The 23,470-nt window shown below is 28.0% G+C and overlaps 2 protein-coding genes across 2 annotated transcripts in view; one reads left to right on the forward strand and one right to left on the reverse strand.

Annotated features, from left to right (window-relative positions):
* The first annotated feature begins 1,243 nt into the window (after positions 1-1,243).
* LOC113383566 overlaps positions 1,244-23,470 on the forward strand; it is a 29,126-nt gene continuing 6,899 nt past the window's right edge. The window contains exons 1-11 of the mRNA XM_026621823.1: positions 1,244-1,604; positions 12,342-12,476; positions 12,561-12,667; positions 13,436-14,159; positions 14,280-14,704; positions 14,978-15,170; positions 15,564-15,675; positions 16,150-16,485; positions 17,354-17,492; positions 18,274-18,400; positions 18,472-18,749. Of these exons, the coding sequence (XP_026477608.1) occupies positions 12,386-12,476; positions 12,561-12,667; positions 13,436-14,159; positions 14,280-14,704; positions 14,978-15,170; positions 15,564-15,675; positions 16,150-16,485; positions 17,354-17,492; positions 18,274-18,400; positions 18,472-18,722 (2,505 nt within the window). The 5' untranslated portion in view covers positions 1,244-1,604; positions 12,342-12,385 and the 3' untranslated portion in view covers positions 18,723-18,749. The remainder of the gene's footprint in view (positions 1,605-12,341; positions 12,477-12,560; positions 12,668-13,435; positions 14,160-14,279; positions 14,705-14,977; positions 15,171-15,563; positions 15,676-16,149; positions 16,486-17,353; positions 17,493-18,273; positions 18,401-18,471; positions 18,750-23,470) is intronic.
* LOC113382746 (protein enhancer of rudimentary-like) lies at positions 3,403-5,343 on the reverse strand. The gene is made up of 3 exons (XM_026620976.1): positions 5,121-5,343; positions 4,156-4,338; positions 3,403-3,802 (listed from the first exon to the last, which is right to left on the reverse strand). Exons 1-3 carry the CDS (start codon positions 5,142-5,144, stop codon positions 3,698-3,700), a joined length of 312 nt encoding a protein of 103 aa, XP_026476761.1. The 5' UTR covers positions 5,145-5,343; the 3' UTR covers positions 3,403-3,697.

Genomic DNA, 23,470 nt, shown 5'->3' on the forward strand with positions numbered 1-23,470 from the left:
TGTCATAAAAGATATTGGTGAAAATTGATGTTATTTTTACAAATAATTATTTTAACTAATAATTAACAATTATATTCATAATGGTCTAGGCCATATGACAAATGGTGCTAAATAATTATTTGTTAATGCATTAAAATTGAAATTCATTTTCATTTTATATGTTCACAAATAGTGATGAATTCAAACATTCCTAACATTCAATCAAACTTATGAAATATATGATTTTTTTTGGAATAATAATTGATACATTGAGTTCAAAATAACCTTCTTATTGTGTTCAATTTTTATGAGTTCTACAATGCGATACCAGTCACCAATATTTGTTTTGTATTATTAGGTAGTGCAGTTATTTGGATTAATTTTTAATTAGCATCATTCGAAAGCCCTTACATTTTTTTTATACTTACCAAAATTTTGTTTTACCTTATCTGGTCAAAAACATTGAAAAATTAGAAAAACTATAACTCTTAACAATCTTTATATTTGGAAACTTTTATTAAAAACTAAAATTCTATATATATATATATATATATATATATATATATATATAATTTTACACATTGATATGGATTATGGTAACAAAAATAATGATGTATTCAAACATTCCTAACATTTAATCAAACAAATGATCGAAGTATATAAAATTTTTTGTGGAATAATAATTGAAACCTTGACATAAAAATAACTCCCTTGTTGTTTTCTATTTTTATGTTATATATAGCTCTTGCAATTTTTCATATGCTTAAGATATTTTGTGATCTTGTTCAATAGGGCCTTTTGGCTTTGTCGTTTCAAGCCAAAAATTAAATTTTACTCATTCAAAACTTACTTATCTTCGAAGAGACTACGTCTCTACTTTAGGTATCAATTCACTTCTCACTTTAATTCAAAGAATAAAGAAGATATTAAAGAACATTTACATATTCGGAGGTGTGCAGAGAAAAAAGCAAATTGTAGAAAAGTTTAATGAATTGGAAAATGTTTTAGTGGGATGCCATCATGAAGCATTAGCTTTAAAATTGTCCATAAGTGCGAAAAACGTGTGAAATTGCTGATGAATTACAGATTACTGATTTTGAAGCTCCAGATAGCTGTGAAGATTGTTTTAAAATTTGAATTTGGCGGCACATCGGAGACACAACAAGATATTCTTTTATTGGTGGCAGCACTTACCGAAATATTGCTAAATAACGTTATTGCTGAATAACGAACCGCTCGACATTTTAACGCTGATTTTTTAACTTAATGCCACACAAATCAAACGTTTTCTAGAAAGAAACTTGTCATGATGAATAATAAAAAGTGTAACTAAAGACTGTTTATCCTGACTTGTGATGTAAATGAAAAGTGGCATTTGCTGGCGACTGCCAGACGCGCTGCAAAAGTTGAATTGTGTTGAAAATTATTGTAATTGCTGATGCATCAAGATTACTCAATTGCAATTAATGGAATACAATTATATGTGCAAATGGATTGTTCATGACGAAAATGTGTGATTTTTTTATTTAAAAGTTTTTGACGGTGCCGATAGACGGATGACACGGCGGAACAAAAAACTAAAGGAAACAATTACAACAAATTGGTAACAGTATTGGCAATTGAAGGTATGTCATTATTATACATGATTTCTTAGATATTTGTACATTTTCAAGTGCAACTGAAACTTGTCTATATAATACTATGTAAATAATTATATTTAATGTCAATCGGCTTAATTTATACTGTTCAATTTATATAGAAACATAACGTAATGTAATTTAAGCAAACAACCACATGTAAACACCCGTAAGTCCACTTTGATTATCAGTATTGTATTTTTAGATTGAATTTCTTTAATCTATATAAAAAGACAATACTGACATTAAATATTTTTTCAGAATAAAACTACGCTCCTCATTTTATTTTTATTCAATGCTTGCATGCCATTTTTATTTTATGGTCATGATCTGTCAAACTCCCACATCATTCCCCCCGCAAACAAGTTCTAATTATTATTCTTTTTAACAATATTAATGAATGTATTTTGCAGATATGTAATTTAAAAAGTTTAAGTTCAGGCACAGTATGTTGACTACCAAAGCCACCTTGTTCATGGGACTGTTCAATATATACTTTTTTGTAGTTTTTGAAGTCTGCACGATACGATTTGTCTTAGTCCTTGTCTTGGGCATAACAAGTTGATTGTTCAAGTATCTTTGGGTGATTCAAATAAACCATTTACCGTCTTATTATAATAATATCAATAATTTGCTGTCGTTCCTTTATAGATTATTAAAGTTTCTGAAGTTTGCACAATGCGATTTGATCTTAGTGCTCATCTTGGAAATAACAAATTGATTTTTTCAAGTATTTCAGGATTTTGAATTAAACCAATAACTGTCTTTGAAAATATGTACAATAATTTGCTGTCATTTGCTTAGATTATTGAGGTTTTTGAAGTCTGCACAATACGATTCGGTCTTAGTTCTTGTCTCGGGCATAACAAATTACTTTTTTCAGGTTTCCCAGGTTATTCAATTAAACCATTTACTGTCTTATAAAAATAAGATCAATAATTTGCTGTCATTTCTTTAGATTATTGAAGTTTTTGAAGTCTGCTCAATATGATTTGATCTTAGTCCTTGTCTCGGGCATAATAAGTTGATTTTTTCAAGCATCTCAGATTATTCATTTAAACCATTTATTGTTCTATGAAAAATTTGCTGTCGATTGTTTAGATTATTGAAGTTTTCAAAGTCTGCATTATATGATTTGATCTTGGTCTTTGTCTTGAGTTTAACAAGTTGATTTTTTCAAGCATTTCAGATTATTCAATCAAATTACTTACTGTCTTATGAAGATAAGATCAATAATCAGCTGTCGTTTGCTTAGATTATTGAAATTTTTGAAGTCTGCACAATATGATTTGATTTCAGTCTTTGTCTTGGGCGTCTCAGGTTGATTGTCCAAGCATATAGTGTGATTCAATTAAACTATTTACAGTCTTATGAAAATGAGATCGATAATTAGCTGGCCTCTGCTGGCTTTGCGGTTCTGAAAAATTCTATCACTTTTGTGTAAGTTAGAAAATAAAGAATTTTGATATGTTTCGGTTCTCTGCTACAAACTAAGTAAATTGTTATTACCAAATTTAGTCTATTTTATTACCAATAGTTGTTAATAAAATAAACTATATATTGAATACAAATAATTACTATAACAATTTTGCTTGTGCCTAGACCAGTTACATTCATAACTCAGTTTTCAAAGTTATTGTACTACATCTATTGAATTATCGCATTACTGAATATGATTAATAATTTATTACTTTATTGATGAGTACATTTTTCAAAAGTCCACTTGTATAAAAAATTTCTTTATTTATATATAATGAGTAAATCACATCCTTATTATACTACACTCTTTAATTTACATCAAAACTTAAAATATGACAAACAAACTTTGGTATTATATATAACAAAATTATCGGAATATGTATTATCAACATTTTACTAATCTTTACTTTCATTAGGTGCATTTTTTAAACTCCAAATTTTCTTAATCTAGCAGGCACAAGTGTACAAAAAAATAAAACAAAATTAGGTAACAATGATACCTACACAAAAATAATTATTCTATAACATATTGATAACTTAACACAATTATATTATTTCAAATATTAAAATTAAACTTAAATCTATTAGATTAGATGAGTTATTTACGAACTCGCATATTGCAGGAATTGGGTCTTGATCCAGTCTCGGTTATAGGGTTTGTACACATTTAATCCAGGTTGCTTTAGGAAAATATTTATGTCAAACACCTGCAAAGTAAAAGAAATCATTTTTTTTTGCACTGAAAATTGTTTTGCAACATATATTCTGAGAAGTTCTTGGTCGAGTTTGTCATTTGAATGTTACATAAACAAATGTGAACTAAGAAGTTGTGGTATATAATCAGCTAGGAAGCGAGTGAACTTATTAAAGTATTAATGCTAAAATTCTTTAATTCGATTATTTTCCTTACAGAGTAATAATTTCAAAGGTAAAAGCTTAAAGGCAACATTTTTGATTTGACAACAGATTTGTTGAGGAGAAACATACACTTTGTCTATTAGGAAACTGCATTAATGGCAAATTAGTGATTGTATATGAAAAGATTAGGATTACATATTACCTTATCAATGTAAGTACAAAGATTTTCATAGCCGATGCTAACTTTGTCACCCGAAGACTCAATATCCAAGTCTTCTGCACATTTTTTAAAAATGTAAATGATCAATTCCTTAGGCTCATTAAATTTTAAATAAGTTCTTGTTCTTTCATTAGGACGATATTGTATGAATAATATAATTTTATCCTGCAAAAGAGAATTGAAAGAATGTTTTATACTGTATACAAAATTATATGAATTTTTTTACTCAGAATTTTAACTTGTTAAACTAACTAGTTTTTTGTTATTATTATTAAAATTCTTCTTGAAAGCAGGATTGCTAAATTTAATTCATTTGCTACAATTTATGTAATTTGTTTTATCTTTTGAAAGAAATTTACTAATAAGTTTAATAACATTTTTATATAGATTATAATTTCACTACTATCTTTTATTCTACAAAGCATTCAGTACAATGTTGATTGATTATTTTACATGTTAATGTACTTTTCGGTAACATTTTTACACAAACTCTGAGTAGAAATACCTATTGTAATAACATCGACTGCAATTAATGTAATGAAAACAAATAATTACTATAGCAATTTCACTTTCACTTGTATCTAGATTGTCCTTGCACATGCAATATCTCAACCTTTTTATTAAGTTATTTACATTACTTATATTGAAAGAGAAATAATTTTAATAAATTAAGCAAAAGATTTTTGTAATGCTTAAATGTTTAAGGGTATCCGAAGTGCAAAATATATAAGAAACGTTCTTTTCATAGTATAGATCCTATGTAACAACTATCCTATAAAATTAATGGGATTTATACTATATGTTTCTGTGAAAATCTGAACTACTTATTTGTTAAATGATATATAATATAAACATATGATGGAAAGTTAATGCAAATGTAATTGACAGTATGACAGTGATTTCTCAAAATGCTAGGTTAGGTTTACTAAAACAATCTTTTTTATTACCTTGTCGTAATCGTCTCGACTCATTTTTTGCTTCACAGCAATGCCAGATGAATTATGCTCTTCTCACTAAATATTTATTTATCTAATCACCGATTTTTGTACGATTTTTACAAAATTTGACAAAGCTTGTAGACGTCATAGTAAATATTACATATTGTGCGTAGCGATTAGCCAAGACAGCTACCTGTTCAGACTTTCTCGAATCAATACTTGCTTTGCTATTGGTAGCTGCAGGGTGAAGTTATGGCTTTCAACAACCAATGAAATAATAGAACGGGTCCTAGTTAGTCGGTACCTATTTTCCCTTTTTTAAATGTCAAAGGTTAAAGGCAAAGGACTAAAGTAATTAAAATTGGAATATTATTACATGTTTATGTATTCTTAACAGCAAATAAAACTTATTTATTGTATTATTTTCAAAAAAAATTTCAGATAAATCCATTACCATTCTCGGAAATAAAGCGAGACAAATACGAAGAAAGTTACGAAAAAAGTAGTGCCAATGTAACCCAAAAATATGTTCTAACAAAAGTTTAAAAAAAATTATTCTAACAGTAAATATAACTAGTGGTGTATGGCATCGTGCCCTAAGGCAAATTTCTGGAACTTTCCGTACCATAATGAAATATTCCAAGAATAAAAATTAGTAAAAAAAATTCTTTGAAAATTAAAAAAAAGGAACATAAATTTCTTTCCCCGGAAGCAATCATTTCGTCAACACAGGCAAAAAGTTTTTTGAATCATTCAAATTGGATGCTTAGTTCTCTTAAAAACTGCCATTTTTTAATTTAACTCCGTATTTCCGAAACGACCAGACTTGCCTTTGCCAAAATCTAACCACCACTTCTCCACATCAGTGCGGTTTAAATATTTTTTTGATTATACAAATCGGATGCTCCGTTCTCTCAAAAACACGATTTCTATTTTCTGCACTCTTTGCTCTGTATTTTCGTAACGGCTGGACCGGCCTTTGCCAAAAACTAATCAGCACATCTCCCTATCAATAGGAATCGAATATTATTTGAGCCACTCAAATCGGTTGATCTGTGCGCCCGAAAAATTGTATCCATACATACGTGCACACACACACACATCCATTTTTTCAAAGGTACGCCAAAATGTTCAGAAACCTTCAAAACGTGAAAATATGCAAAAATTTTCAATTTCATTTTTGGACGATAACAATAATGTATCCTACGGGAAGTTAATAAACCTAGGTATAAGTGGCATTTTGCCTTAAGGCATGATGCATGAACTTCCTGTTACGTGTAAATAATCGACTTTATCAACAAGAATTAAAATTAGCCATTTAGATAAAAACATCTTATCAATAGTTGCATGAACTTCCCTATCTATATTAATTTTTCTTTTTTGTATTTATATTTATACAACACAATTATACAATTATATATATTAATCATTAATAATACTTAACTTAAATTAATACATAATAATACATACTATACTAAATGAAAATGTTGAAATAAACTTATTCTAAGTTTCGCCTTTTATATGAAAGAAAAAAAAAGATCCATTTTGAGTTTCATATTTTATTTGAATGTGGACGTAAACTGTAATCACTGATTATCGGTGGACGTAAACTGTATGCACTGATTACAGTGTGCTATTTGGTTTGTAGCTACTGATTACTAATCAGAACGCACATAGGCCTAGACAATATTAGAATACCCCGTGTTCATATAGACGCTTCTCTCGCCCGATTTTTACGTTCAGAAGGAATACTTAAAGGGTCCTCCGCTCGACGTGGTGGCGCTGCTTTTAGCATTCAAATTAATGGCGCAAAATTTGAAATAAAAATTAATGATTTTAGGTGCACGGGTATTTGAAACTAAATTTGGTATTACAATCCTATTATGTTTTGTAATAATACAATAATAACAAAAATATACTAGATAATATTATATTATAATAAATATACAATCAAATCGAAATATAAATCAACAAATACACTGGAATACACCGGTTTATATATAATAGATATCACATCTAATCTACTGGAATAACGTCTACACTTTTTTCTACTTATTAATATAAATATTTATTGAAATTTAGTGAATAATGCATATAGTGTTAGTTCATTACATCGTCTGTCATTCTTAACTCTCGTTAACTAATAATCATCCCGTGCGAAATTTGACATTCTTAAGCAATTCATTTTCTCCCAAGTATATTCAGATCCGTGTGAAGTGGTAATCCAATTTTAAACAGCTGGAACAGCTTTTTATTTGTGTATTATGTCTTTCTTGTAGAAGCGCATACTGATTTCTTACACAATTTCCTGACCTCTTTTCTTAAAGTGTATTATGATTAGACTAATATGTCAATGCACTACGTAGTAATGTAGTAATTATGTCCTCCATATGAGTTTGAAGCTGTTCTATTCATATTGTCAAAGGGCTAAGCATTTGAGAGCAATTCCTTATGAAATCTTTATTAACAAATATACAACCACAAACGAATAAGAATCGCCATTTTGTAAACTTACACAAAAATAACACTGACGTTTCTAGTAACCAACATAAAACATTTGAAAATACTTTTTCATCGGCTCACTAGCGCCAAATCTGCGACTACAAATGGACCCCTAAGTATTCCTTCTGAACGAGGATTTTGTTCTAAGTGAAAAGGCCCTGCACATAGGCATATAATTTGATTAGAATCGCTCAAGCACTCAGCGAATTTCTAATATTTGATGATTTTTCATAATTTAACCGCTTATCATAGGCCTATAATATTTTAGTTTGTTATTTAAGACTACAAAATCTATCGTTAATCAAAGTTTGATAAGCTTCGTCAAAATAAAATTCTCAATATTTAATTACAAAGGAACGGCCGACCTTTACCGAAAATTAATTTAGGCGATTCTCAACTAATATCTTTCGAACAGTTTTTGAATTTTTTAAATTGATTCAAGAAAATGTGGTCTAAACGTGAACGCAATATTTTTCTGCCAATGACAAAAAAACGGCTTGTCCGATCGTTACGCAAACGGTAGTCCTTATCGAGATACATTGGATGACTTGAAATAGGTCCAGCCGTTTTTAAGAAAACGGATTACATACAAACACATAATTTTTCTAAATTTGATCTCATTCAATTTGGAAACATTCATTTTCTTGCGAAAACAAAGTTTTTGTTTGAGAAATTAACTAGGTTTAATTGGTATTTTGCCTTGACGTAAATTTTGACTTGTATAAATCGATTTAATCGTTCAGAATTGAAATTTAGCCACTTTGAAAATCAATTTAGCCACTTTTGAATTTTGAATTTTTTTGGATCGGTTCAGATTTTGTGAATTCAAAAACACTTCGAAAGATATTAGTTGGTGATCGTGCATATTAGTTTTTAGTAGAGATAGGCCAGGCCGTTTCTCCGTAGTAGTTAATTGTTCAAAACACAGTTTTGAGGATTTTGATAAAACTAAAGATTCGAGTTCATCATTTTAATAAACATCAGTCGATTATTACCTGTTTTATGGAAAAATGGATTTTGTATTTATTTTTAGAATACTTCTTTTGGAAGACCTGCTAAAGGTTTTGCAATGTAAATATCTTGAGGAAAATTCTTTCATGTCATTCCCTAACCATTTAACTTATTATCAATAAATCGCCATTAAGAAAAAATAAGAAATAGTGGCTCTTGACGTAATTCAGTCATCTACATGCATGATATTACAGAAGGGATGCTGTATCGATCCAACGAGATTCAAGTTAGATTCCAACCCCATACTAGTGACGAAAATTCCTTCGATACATGAGCGGCGCACTTTACACAAAATAATATATGTATACATACATATTATTCGGAAATTTTATCATTGGTAATATTATTGTTCTTACGCTTTAGTATTTTTTAACTAAAGTAAATAATATAAATTGTAAATATAATTTATAATTTTATTTTACAAATCGTTTGCAATAAGATAATATTGTAAAAAAAAATTGTAATGAAACTAGCAATGCGTGTGCATCATCAAGGCAAATTGCTGGAACAACAATTTAATTTTTGCTTTTCAAAGCAATTGCGCTGCGTAGCTATTTAGACTTTTTTTTATTGGATCTTCAAAACCACTGGGCCTGGTCTTTCTGAAAATTTAACCTATTCTTGACCATATCAATACAAGTAATACGTTTTTTGAATCATTCAAATCGGATGCTCCGTTTTCTGAAAATTGCCGTTCTGGTTACTTCTTTTATTTCATGAGTTGTTTTTGTACTTGACGCAATGAGGGAATTATTAGTCATCTTAGTATGTATGTGTTTGCTCTTATTTTTTAGATTTATTTATGAATTGAGGTAGGGCGAGGCACAAAGGCCCAATTTGAATTTAAATAATTATACTGTCTAAACCAGGGCTTCTTAAGCTTTTCTCCTTTGGGACCCCAATTACAATTGCGAGTTTCTTGACGACCCCACAGATATAAAAAAATAAATTAATATTTTTAAACAATTTATATATTTGGTAACAATATACATATTGACGCTATATAGTTTGAGAATTTATTGAGAACATACAAAAATCAAGACGTGATGTTATAAAACGATATAAATATTTGACATTAAAATCACTCGCGATCCCTGAATTTTTCCCAAGAATTTAGGGTCGCGAGTCGTGACCCATGCTTTAAAAATCCCTGGTCTAAACCAAATGAACTACATCCAAATACCTAACACATATCTAACTTCTAAATAATGTTTAGTAAAATTCCTAATTATGAAAATAGGGTTTCTACTATTTTCCTAAAATTTGTCAAATGTCGGTTTGTACTTCATTGGCGATGTAAATGGGAAAGCCAAGGGGCAAACAGATCCAATGTCTTATTTCAAATTTGTTAGAGATTTTATGAAATAATAGCTACATTATTCAACCAATGCAAAACATAACTTTTATGGGTACATTTTTTACAAAAACAACACTGTATATAACCTTAATCTGTTTTTTGTAGTAACTATTTATTTAAATTATCTCTTTTTAAATTACTTTTTTACCTTAATTTACTTTTTTATTTATTTTTTTGTTTTGTATTTATTTTTTACACCTTGCTAAGATAAAGGTTCAATTGTTCCTTTTCACCCCAGCTACATGTAAGCTTTTATAGAGGTTATAAAGAAAAAACTGTTGAATCTAACTTAAAAGTAATAATACATCTTATTAAACAATTAAATATCGTATACTTAAAAATTATATTAAGATGTTGTAAACTAAACAACAGTGCTCACAACCAAAAAAAGTAACTTGGAAAGAAAATACTTTTGTTATTGATTTTCAAACATTGCCATTTATTTCCAAGTAGTGAAGTGGTAAAAATCAAAGTGATGACTGGTTATATATATTTTTCCCTCTACTTTCAAATATTGTTGTTAAACAGCTCCTAACTTTACTTGTTTTTGAGATAATTGTGTTAGACCTTTTTACGCGTGGGCTTTTAAAGCCCGCTCTATCCTATACTTAAAATCTTATTAACTATAAATACTTATGAGACATCCATTAATTACGAGTAATCACGTAGAGGAAGTTGGGGGTCCAGTAAGATATCACGTGAATTTATTCTTTATCTGGATTTAAAAAAAATCGAAAAATTTTCAAAAATATTATTTACGATTTTTTCTAGGTACTGAAAATACACGTGATGTTTGGTGGGGAAAGTGGAAAATTTTAAATATCACCAAGAATCACCAAGGGGGAGGGAGGGGTCCAAAAATCTATGAATTATCTTATAACAAGTTATTTAAAATTTGGGTTTTGTTTTGAATCTACGTCCTTGTACTCCTAAAGGATTCTGGAGGACGCATGCGTGGTCCATTCGCATCCCGGGAGCCGAATAAATCTGAGTTGTCCGAAAATCAACGCGCCATCAGTCCATTCGGCGCAAAAGATTTTTTGTAACTCAATTAACATTTTCACAACATCTTCATTTTAATGTGAAATATCTAGATCACATTAACCTAGATCTAGTTGAAATTTATTTACAAAATTTCATTATTATGAGTTGGTACAAGTGTTTGTTTCTTAAAAAACATTAGTATACTGGCGCGTCGGGATGCAAATTAGTGAATATAGTGGAAACAAAAATTGAGTTTTACAAAAATTATTTTAATAAAATTTAGCAGTTCATGTAAGTATTGCAATTGTATTTTTAAATGTCATGTGTTTGATATGTTTACACAACAAAATTGATTTTAGTGAACTTGGTAAAAAATACTTTTAGAAAACGTTTAATATAAATAATTAAGATAATAACTTAAGAGACGACATAAAAAAGTTAATCGACAAACGAATTATTTATTAATTTAATTTTTTTTTTGTTATTCTATTTATCGACTGTATACAATGTCTTATAAGCTCTTTTTAGCTTTTTTTTAGCTCTAGTTTGGAAGGAAAACATATAGGGATAAATAAATAATGTGGATTTTAAAATAGTTTTTATTTGCTTGAATATTTAGTAATTATTGATGAAATAAAAATGATAATTTGAATAACGGCCAAAATATTCTTGCAATTGTGAAATACTTTTATAGCTCTTGGTTCTTGGCTTTACGATTTTTCTTATGTTTCTGAATAAGATGTCATTTTAAACGATTAATTTTTATCAATTTATTAGTTTGAAATGTTGCAATTTTCTGTTATTTTTTGTGAAAATGGTATTTGAAATTATTTTTTTATTTGTGGTTAAATGACTTTTCATGAACAGAAATAAAAAACATATTTTAAATATGAAAATTTGTGACTATATGACTTTTCATAAACAGAAACAAAAAACATATTTTAAATATGAAAATTCATAATATAATTTATGAACACATGTTAATCATCATATTTGTGATAGTTTGAATTTTTATTTTTATTTAATTTAAATAAAATATGACATTTTATTAGTTAACATAATTTTTTATATATTTATTTGATTTACAAGAAAACAATGTTATTTTTAATACAATTTGCAATATAATTTAATTTAAAGGTACAGAACCATTTAGCAAATTGTTATATGCTTAAAAATAATATTTTATATTTACAATAAGCAGAAGTTCGGAAAGGAAAATACATAAAATAAAAAAAAGGGGGAAGGGAAATAGTGGTAATAGGTTAAAGAGTAAGGGAATCATTTATTTATAGTGGCTCTCAAACCATGGACCTGCCTTCGGACAGACTACCATTTATTATTATTATTATTATTTACAATAATGGATTTACTTGTAGGTAATTATATATTTGCTAAAACTAGTATCTAAAGTATTTTAAATATGGCTAAAATAAATAAATACACAGAAAAGATTGTTGGCTATTTCAAAGGAGTTATATTTTGCTTCCTTTGGTACACGAGCATATGTGCAGGTTAGTGAATCTCATACATTACCTATAAAATAAAAGATAAAATTTAAATTTATATGTTATTATTAAAATTTATATTTTTTTCAGGTTTTTTCATATTTTTCTGTCCATCGTATTTGTTACTGCTGTTAAGTAATTCCTGGTACAGATGGTATACGGATCTGGTATTTTCTTTTTGGGAGTATTATCCTACGGTAAGAAAACTTAGAATATTTATGTCATTGTCTTCATACACAAACAAAATAAAAAAGGAGTGCGCGTAAGGTTCACACGCGATTGAAGTAAAACTTATTTGCTACTGTACAGATGGCATTTATGTAAAAATAAACACATCATATAACAATTTTGAATAATGTTTATTAGTAATATGCTAACACTCGTGATGCACACATTTATTGGTTTCAACCATTATACACATTTATATAATGATAAATTATAAATTATATATTTATAATTGCATTAAAAATATGTATAATATGTAAATAACTGTATTAAAGTCATATTTCAAATATGACATGATCGGTTTGTCATTGTAATTAGCATTTAGAAATGAACCTTCATTAAAGAAATCCAGTAATTGCTGATTAATAAATTCTATAATATTCGTTCACACAGTGGATTATGTTAAACAACGCCTAAACAAATATTGTTTTCGCAACTTCACTCATTATGTAATTGTGTTTGAAGAACTTCATGCAATTAAAATTAACATACATTTATAGACTGCTTGTATTTTTCTTTACTTTTTCGCTGGCGATATAATCTCATTCTTTGAACAGCTGTTTTCCTAAAAAATATTTTTCATTTTAATAACTTCCAAGATTTATAGAAACTTCGAATAATATAGAAATAATTTCTAATCAATAAACTTACGTTTAGTACACGGCCCAAATGCTTAATTTGTTTTATTATTGCGACGACAATTTTTAATTTGCTGCAATAAATATTACCTTCTTTTACAGGCATTATTAGAATTATGTTACAAAACAAAAATTTTCACATACGGATCACCATTCCGCAAAAAAGATCGTGGATCATTATTCCTGATGAACCACAGGACGAGACTGGACTGGAATTATGCCTGGTTGGGCCTGCATGCCTTAGAGACTGATGACAGAGACTATGGTACTGATGAAACTTGTGATGAAATCAAAACATGTGATGAAAATGAAGTGAATTATTGGACATTGGAAAATGGTGATATCTATTTTGATTCCAATAATGTTTCGACTTGTAAAGATGTCATGAAGAAGAGAAGTTGTGATTTAAGCAATGATAGTACTATTAGACAAATTGATACAGATAGAATAGATAATAGTTTAGAAAATATACATTTAAGAAAATTAAATAAAGTAGACAATGAAGAAATTTGTTCTTTAGCAAGTGTTTGTGATGTATTGAAAAAAGAAGTGTATTTTACCAGCAAGGCATTGAGTAACAACCTAAATTCACCAATAAAACCTGAACCAAAGAATTATCTTAATAGCATCTCAAACTCAGGCTTGAGGTGCAGGAAAATTTATGAGAGTAAAAATAATTTTGATGATTTGATGAATACTGACACCACAAAAGTCGATTATGAAGCAAGCACAAAATCTTCTGTTTTTAGTTTCAAAAATTTGATGCGCCCTACTCATAATATGAAATATGTGTTAAAGGATGAAATTAAACATTTACCTGGACCAGGTAAGACATTAAAATATATTATTGTTCATAGCTCAGTATTAAAATCAAGGAAGTTCAGACAAATTGAACTTGATTTTATCAAACTTTGAATATATTATATGATTTTTTTTATATTTTTAGGTTGGGTCATGCAAATGTGCAGCTTTCCTTATATAAAACGAAACTGGGCTCATGATCGAGATCAGCTCATTGAGACAGTTAGATATTTATCTGAAATATCTGGAGCTAATTTCGGAATTCGTGAATATGATGAACTTGAAAAGTTACGACTTATGGATGAAGAAATAGGCACCACAAATACATCAGACTTGGAACCAAAAACAGCAACTAATTTAGGTAATGCGGAAGCAGAAAATTCAAAAATTATTAATGATAATTGTACAAATATGGACAGTGTTCCCAAAGTTTTAACACCGAGAACCACTATCAAATATAACATTCGAAAACATTCTAATTATCAAGATAAAGTTATATTACTAAAATTTAATAGAATTTTAAGAACCGACAGTAACCAAAAAGATGATTTATCAGTTAGAACAAAACACGCATTGAGCAATTATAGAAAAATCAGTAGCAAATATAGAAAATTTCTTAAATTAAAACTAATATTTTTAAAAATGTGCAAAAGATTAAAGTTTAGTACTTTTCTAGAATTTTGCTCGAGAAGTAAGAATCACAGTACTGCTATTAAATGTTTAAAAAAATATTTACAAAAATCCAATTACAAACCATTTTATGATGGGCATGTAAACTTGTTAACAAAAATTTATAAAACCGATATTTTAAATGAATTGAAAAATTGTCCTAAATATACACAGAGGTTTAGTCCAAGAAAACTTTTAAATATGCATTATAAAAAAGCACTTCGGTGTAGATTGAAAAATGAATTATTGTACTCAAATTCTGATCGTCAATTTGGCGAATTTGAGGATGATTTTTCGCAAACTGTGAAAGATGGCGAGAAAACACTAAATGTTAATGATAAAAATAAAATACAGCCTTCCAGTGCTGGTAGTAAACATCAGACCAAAAATAAATCAAGAGTTGTCAAAAAATTGAATGTTAAAACGAAACCAATAAAATTCCCAGTAATTATAAAAAACCATAGGAAAAGGAATGAATATATTTATAATAATTGGAGTATTGATAGTATATTAACAAAGGCAAAGAAATACAACAATATTTATACTAGGAATAAAGGAAAATATAAAAAATGTAATAAAATATATGAAGCTAACGACGGTAAAGTCAGTCAAGGTTTTGTCCATTGTAATGCTGAAAATGATAAAAATTTGGAAAATATGGAAAACTTAAAAAATACTCACATATATTTGCAGAAAAATTATTACAATGATGTAATGAGAAAAAATTCTGATTTTAATTTAACAACTAAAAACAATATAGAAAATTGTCAAAATATTCTTCAACCTGCATTGAGCAATACAAAGAAAGTAAGATTCAATAAAACTTTACTAGAAACTGATGCAAAATGTGTTGAAGAATTCCAGAGTTCTTTGCACAAAACAAAACTTAATAAATTACTAAATTCTGACAACAAAATTAATACTGACTCAAAACAGTTTAAAAAATGTAAAAAAATCAGAAAAATGCTGTTGAAATCTAAAATTTGCGACGAGGATCTCAATGGTGACTATTGTTGTATTAAAGAGAAGATTTTCATGGAAGAAGAAGAAAAATTGAAAAATAATATAAATCATACTAAAAATATAAAATCTCTGAGTTATTTTGATAAAATGAAAAAATATTACAATATTTTCGACAGCACCAATAAATCTATCGATCACAATTTGAATGTGATAAAACGCCAAAAATTTGGAAAATGGATTCATAAAATTAGTAGAAACCCAACTATTCCAAGAACCAAAATCAAATACGTTAACAATAGCGTGAGAAATTATTTTAAACAACACAAACTAATTCATAATAATAAAGCTACTAATCAAAAATGTAATAATGATGTTTATAAAAGCGCGAATTCTAATTCAAAACCTTTGACGTCATTTGAAACTATTTTATACGACGGTTATACTACAAATGTTATGAATTTTGAAGAATGTTTAAGTAAACAAAGTTTAACTGCAAATAGAATCTCATATGTGTCACATTCTTTGAAAGTGGACCAAATTGTTCAAGAAAATGATTTGAAGAAGTTTGATGATGGTATTTTGGATAGTTTTGATAGAAGACCTTTCCAACTGTTAATATTTCCAGAAGGAACAGATTTGTCAAAGAATACTTTGAGGAAAGCACATGAGTATGCAAGGAGTAAAAATAAGCCTCTGTACAACCACGTGCTGCACCCAAGGTAATAAATTAATAATATAATAATAGTTATAGATATTAATTATAATAAAAATAGCAAATTTTTTGTTTCTACTTTTTTCTCAAATTTTATTCTTCGATGTTTTTTTCTACAAGCTTTCTTTGTTGTTTCCAATCATTTACATTTTTTTCTTGTTAGCTATTTTAGTCATGCTATTATTTTTTGAATCTACAATGAAATATCCGAAAATTTTGAGTATCTTCATTATTGCTTGCAAGAATATTTTTAAATATTGAATTATTTCTAACTCATGTGTAATATTAATATTTGGGTTTTGAAACAATTTACTTATTTATTTTGGATATTTTATGCGATTTATTCTATTGAGCAAATCATAGAGAGCAAAAAGTTTTTAGCCTTTCATTATTAATACATAACACTGGTACTTCACGTTGGATTATTTTAATTTAATTTTTAATTACATAAAATATTCAAAATTGCATCGTAAACTTCTCCTAGTTGATATCGTAAGGGCCGTATTGTATGCATTTATCTTTACTTTCCCATCGTTCACCAGATTGTTGTTTCAAAGAAAAAAATTTAACATATTTTAAAAATAATATTCAAAAATTAGAAATAGATGCAAAGAAATTATATATTTCTTGAATGACATTGAAAAAACTATATTATAAATTTCGTGTTGGCGCCCCCTACAGCGTGCGCCCGCATTTTTCGCATGCATATCGCAATGAAGGTAGGACCGGCGCTGGATATATACACATAACACTCATGTCAATTTTTTTTTTTGACAAACCCTAATACTATTCAGAACATTGAGAGGTACATTATCTTAGAGGTAAATCATGAATTTTACATTTATATATTTATAACTATTTATTAAATTTTGCAGGCCGAGAGGTTTCTGTCTTCTAGTTCGAGCCATGGGGGCCTGCCATTCTTTAGATTCTGTTTATGACATCACGGTTGCTTATAGAAAAACTGTGGCCCAAAACGAGATGGATGCTGTTAAAGGACATTTTCCTGAGGAGGTATATTGATTTAAAAATATTCGAAGTATCAATTATACAGGATTTTATTGATCTTCATAAATATATTTAATAAAGATGCTGCATGTTAGGCTTTTCATAAGTTGAACACCTAAACCATCGATCGTATTGAAAAAGTTGGCTAATTTATATTTTCGCACCTGGTATTTTAGTTCGGGTAGGTGTAGGTCCAATTCATGTTAAAAAGATCCGAACTGTTTGTGATAAAAGATAAAGTTATTAGCATCAAAACACAATTAGTAAAAATTATAACCTCTATGTACTTGGTAAATTATGAAAATGTTTATTCGAACGTCGATTGATGACGCAATATACAGTTCAGTGAATTCAAATGTTTGTTATTGAATTTCATCGAAAGGTTCTTCGCCAAGCGCCAACCTTTTCCTAGGTTTCATTTTTCCATAGATGTCGTCTTTGCTCTTCGTCCTTTTAGGCCACCACGCACAAAATATCGGGCATTAGATAACCTAACGTTGCCAAAGTCTAACACTTTGTTTTTTCATAAAATTTATATTTAGTGTTCTTATATAATAAAAGATTATAGATGGTGTGGTGAGAATAAAATACTATTTAGTCATTGTTATTTTTGTATTGAAAATCTAAAAGACTTCTGGCGGCCGAATCGGCAAAAGTAAGGTCCGTAATGTGCATGCGGTACAATGTTCTAGTCATAGATAAACAAGTATAATGGTTCTAGTTTTACAATCGTGTATTTTATAAAAGTGTATTTTATATCTTTCATTAATACTTGACGTCATTTTAGGTACATTTCTTATTTAGAAGATATTCCGGGAAGTATTTGAATTCTCTGTCTGATGTTGATTTGAGACAATGGTTAGAAAGAAAGTGGTCTGAGAAGGAACAGATTTTACAAGAATTTCATAAAACCGGTAAGCAAAAAAACATAAATATTCACCGAATGTTTATTTCGTCATAAATGATATCAATTTATTATTTACAGGAACATTTCCATACAGAAAACTGAAAAGAAACATCTCCAAAATCAGATTGACCTTGGCTTTGATATTTTGGACAATACTTGTCTTCGTGCACATGTATCTTCTCTACTCTAACTCGTTGCACTGGCGATGGTGGTGTCTTTTTCACTCTTGCTTGATGATTAGTATTAGAGGGTTCAATCAGTTGGAGATCAGGTGGTACAAATTCAAAAAGTGGATTTTCCAAAAATGTAGGAAATTCAAAATTTTGTAAATGAAATTTTGTAATTGGGAGAGAAAGGTAACAAAATTTTAAATATAATTATATAATTAGATCACAATCCATATTTGCCCCCGTGTCTCGTTTTCAAAACATAGATCTATATTTCTCGACTTCATAAATTGTTCAAACGACAGGAAATATTTAAATAGTAATTAAAATAGTTAATTACTATTTAAATAATTAAATTAAATAGTAATTGAAATATATGGTTATACTTGCGTTTTATATGCACTTTGCGTTTCTTCAGCTTAATTATAAAATTAATAACAAATTTGAAACGAATACCATTTTTGCTTATGGTTTTCATATGTTTAGACAAAAATTCTATAAAATGCACTCAGGGAAAACTGCAACATCTATGAACAATTGTTTTTCTTTTTATTCATATCTTATAATTCTCATAATTTTCTTGAATACCTATGAAAGTAGTTTAGTCCGGGAGTACATGACTATGTTTTGAAGATTATTCGTACATGAAATGAGATTATTTTTATTATAAAATGACGCTCGTACTTCGTACTTGTCTGCTATTAAAATTTGATACTATTAGATTAGTGAATTGATATATTTATATGATCAATCATTGATCTTTTGACTGTGTGATTTAGTTGACTTGAATCTCCAGGTTTATACAGAAAGATCCATTTAATGAAAGTGATCAATAAGATAAAATACGGTTTATTTTATGTAGTTTATATATTAATCAGCCGAATACGAGTGATTTTTTTAATTTTTGGGGCAACTATTAAGAACGTTTAAGTGATTTTATTACTTGGACAACTAGATTTACTATGCATTTAAATGAAAGCGTACCCATGATACTCCTATTACCATATTATACCGATTAAATACTCTTTAACTATGCGAAATCCATGCACTATGAAAACTCTCATATATATTTTATAATAACGTTTTCTTATTATATTTTTCTACTTACTACGATATATTATAGTGACAATGTAAATATGTATGTATTTACAACTTTTGACTCCAATTTTCTTCTAAGCATAATTATTAAGAATACTTAGCTCTTTTGAATAAACCTCTACTTATACATACTATTGAAAATTTGATACTAATACGCACTTTTTAGAAATATCGATGAAGTCAAATCTAATTAAAGTTTTTTTTGATCAACTCATTATAGTAGAATTCTGATGATTCATATATATCACATGCTGGTTTCATAATTATTTTGGATATGTTTTGAAGATTTCTCTTTCTATTAAAACTGAAGAAGAAAAACTCTAACTAAAGTCCATTTCATTAATTTTTAAAACCTTAAATTTAACGATCATTCAGTATAATTACAAACGGCATGTACGAAACCAAAGATTTTTTATTGTGATCTACAATTTGTAGTCTATTATATGAAGACTTTTAGTAATTATTTTTGTTTAGTTAAATGTACTACCATTGGGTTGCCTTTCAATGGCCATTTAAAGACTATTTAAGGGTGTCTCAATGGTGGTCCTTTCTAGTTGTGATATATACTTTAATGAATAATTTTGTACATGGGCTATACTTGGAAGTATATTTTGAACTATATTTCCAAGTGCAAGTAGAATAGAATAGATTACTACAGCTTGATATCAGGTTGACTGAAGCTCGGTGTTGCCACCTTGTGGTTGCAAGATCTAAGCACTACTAATATGCTACGAACTCCTTAAGTGGGCGTCCATTAATCACACGTGATCGATTTTTTAAAGATTTTTAGACTCCTCTCCTCCCTGGATATATTAAAAACTACTGCCCTCCCCACCAAATTTTAAGTGTATTTTTAGTTAGGAGAAAAAATATAAAATTTCAAATTTTTGTTTGAAAATGCTTGTATTTAAAAAAAAATATGGTGAAAAATAAATACTCATGATATCTTACTAAATCCCTCCCTTCCCTACGTAATATTTCGTGATTTTTTGTCAAAACCACCCCCTCTCCCCTTAAATAAAAACCTTACGTGATTAATAGACGACCCTAAAATAAAAAGTATCTACGGTTTTTTTTTAAAAAAAAGACAATTTTGAAATCGATGTGGTAAACGCTCAGAATTTTTCACTCCACCCAATAATTATTAACTAAATGATTAGAAATAATAAATATATTTTTATCTTCTCTCAGTCCAGTCTAGTATATGCATAAGTCGTCGAACTATAGATTTATCTAGTCAGTAATATTAATATTATTTTTGTAAATATTTAAACATTCGTACCGGTCTATTAGTACCGGTACAATGGAGTAATAGTAAATATGCTCAAAAGTCTTTACCAATCAGTATTAATAAATATACATAAAACTAGTTTATAGGAAAATTCTTGCTCGAAATAACACGACTTTAGATTTAAATGTTGGTGTGTGAGAGGGCTTTGAACTTCAACTTAAAATATATAGATTTTTTTTAAATGTTCGGAATCGAATAATTCGTTTGCATTATATAGAAATAGAAACTATTTTTGGTTATAAGAATTTTAAAAAAATTTAGAAACATTTCGTTTCTGTTTAATTTGCTTTAAACTTACGTTATATTCGCGGATAAAGCACATTTATTTTTAAAAATTTTGTTTTTTTCAAAACTTCAGACATATATTTTCTCATTAGAATTTTTTTAATAGTGAATAGTGAATTTGCCTAATTATTTCTTGTTTCTTTTATAATAATTCTTACAAGTAGATAATATTAATGTATCAACTATAAATTAATCCTTGGAAATTTTTGAGTGATATCCATATATTTTTATTAGTCATTTTAATCTTTAATTTAATAAAATAATTTGATTCAATTTTTATTGATGATTAATTTTTCATAATATTGATATATATAATGAATTCAATATTATTAATTCAGAAAATAAAAATTTAATTTTTGTGACATTTCATTTAGAAAGGAAATTTTATTTAGAAAAGTTTATCAATGGGATACTTTTGCATTAGAATTATATTTAGGTTGCTTATTGTTAAAAAAGATACTTATACATTGAATATTAGTATCAGATAATGATTGAAATCAAAACTTTCTTTGAAAAAATATTTGACCATAAACTTACTACTTACACCACCAAAATATAAATTGCAAAACTCAGAAAATGGAATTTAAAGCTTTACATAACGATTTTCAAAATGACTTATTGTAGTCGAAAGCTGAATTTATTTATTTATTTCCATTTTTTTATTATATACCTGTTAATTTAATTTTTATGGGATTCATTCTTATTCCAAATTGTAAGAGTTATAAAAACAAATGCAATTTTATTAGGATAGTTTGTTTAACCCTCCGTCGGTCGGCGTGGTCTGGCCAGACTTTCAGACTTCAATTACAAAAAAAAAATACTTCTAGTAATCCTATCGACTTGAAATTTCTTGACTTTTCCTAAAATTTCATTAGCTGTCGATCAATGAAAAAATCAGGACGAAAAAATGTACAGAAGGATAATTATAAGGATTTAATTTTTTTTATACTTCGAACGGTCGGAAAGGTCTGTCTAGACCACGCATACATTTTGTATGAAATATACGCTTTTTCATGGTATTTTCTATTCAAACTGCGTTGTTTATATTCTTTGCTATGTGTTCTAACATGAATGTTAGTATTTTCATGACGAGAGTTTCTTGAAAACCTACCAAACTTATTGGTAATCGCAAACACTGAAAATCGGATGATTAATGCACACATTCATTCAGGCGCCAAAAAGAATAAATACTGTTTTTCATTGATTTAAAACAGAAAAATTAACAAAAAAAGCAACGTTTTTTTTATATTTCTTGATTTTTTTATATAATCGTTAATACATAAGACACCAAAAACTCATTTATCCCATATAAATGCATGTAAAATGAATGGTGGTCCAGCCAGACCTTTCCGACCGTTCGAAGGTGAAAAAATATCCGACCGACGGAGGGTTAAACTATGACTTCATTTACAATGATGCTTCATTTTAAACTTATTAGACATAAAAAAATCAGTTTTACGCTTGTGATTTGTAAATGATTGACTAAAATATTAGTCACTAACATGACTATTTAATTAAATTTTCAAAATAATAAATGGAGACCCTGTGAATCCATTGTCTGCCAAAATAACCTAAAGAACTTTCCTTAGAGTGCCAAGATTTTTTTCTTACAACTAGGAGAATACATTTTTCTATGAATTATATTACTGCTCAATTATTAATATGTTATTGAAATTATTTTGGAATTAGGGTAATCGCATTTTAAAAAAGAATTTTTGCAATTAGTCCCAACTATAATCTATAATTAATATACTCATAATTAATAAATCATTTTCGATAAAACGCCATATAGAAAACAGTCAGTTTAGACATTAATAATTTTTTTGCATTAAAAATTGAATAACCATTATTTTTCAATAGCAAAGATTTTTTTATTTTATTTTTCATATCTCAGTTAGACAGGGATATCTGGTATGAGAGATTTTAAAAACAATTATCGAAAGCAAGAAAAATAGTTAGGTGATTCCAAAAAATAGATTATTAATTTAAAACTTATAAAATTATTGAAATTTTGCTTCCTGTATCATATTGTGATCAACCCCTCCACTATGCAATAAATATTTGATATTAGGTGCAAATATCCCATAATAATCTCATAATTGTTCTGCTAATCTGATTATTATACTAATTATTTGTGATACATATTTTAGAGAGATTGAAAAATATGTTATAGATTTTATTACATCTATGATATAGGAAATAGTTAAACGCTGAAGCTAATCAACTTACTCTTGCT

This window comes from Ctenocephalides felis, unplaced genomic scaffold (assembly GCF_003426905.1).
Source record: "Ctenocephalides felis isolate EL2017-DRISC unplaced genomic scaffold, ASM342690v1 CF-g0.4_SCAFFOLD_03570, whole genome shotgun sequence".
In the NCBI taxonomy this organism is placed as follows: Eukaryota; Metazoa; Arthropoda; class Insecta; order Siphonaptera; family Pulicidae; genus Ctenocephalides; species Ctenocephalides felis.

What these genes read in the sequence shown, in the direction of transcription:
- LOC113382746 (XM_026620976.1), bottom strand. Translation starts at nt 5,144, where the DNA reads ATGAGTCGAGACGATTACGACAAG. An exon ending in GTCGAGACGATTACGACAAG is followed by an intron (nt 4,339 to 5,120) that starts GTAATAAAAAAG and finishes TCTCTTTTGCAG; the next exon opens with GATAAAATTATATTATTCAT. An exon ending in TTTGTACTTACATTGATAAG is followed by an intron (nt 3,803 to 4,155) that starts GTAATATGTAAT and finishes TTTACTTTGCAG; the next exon opens with GTGTTTGACATAAATATTTT.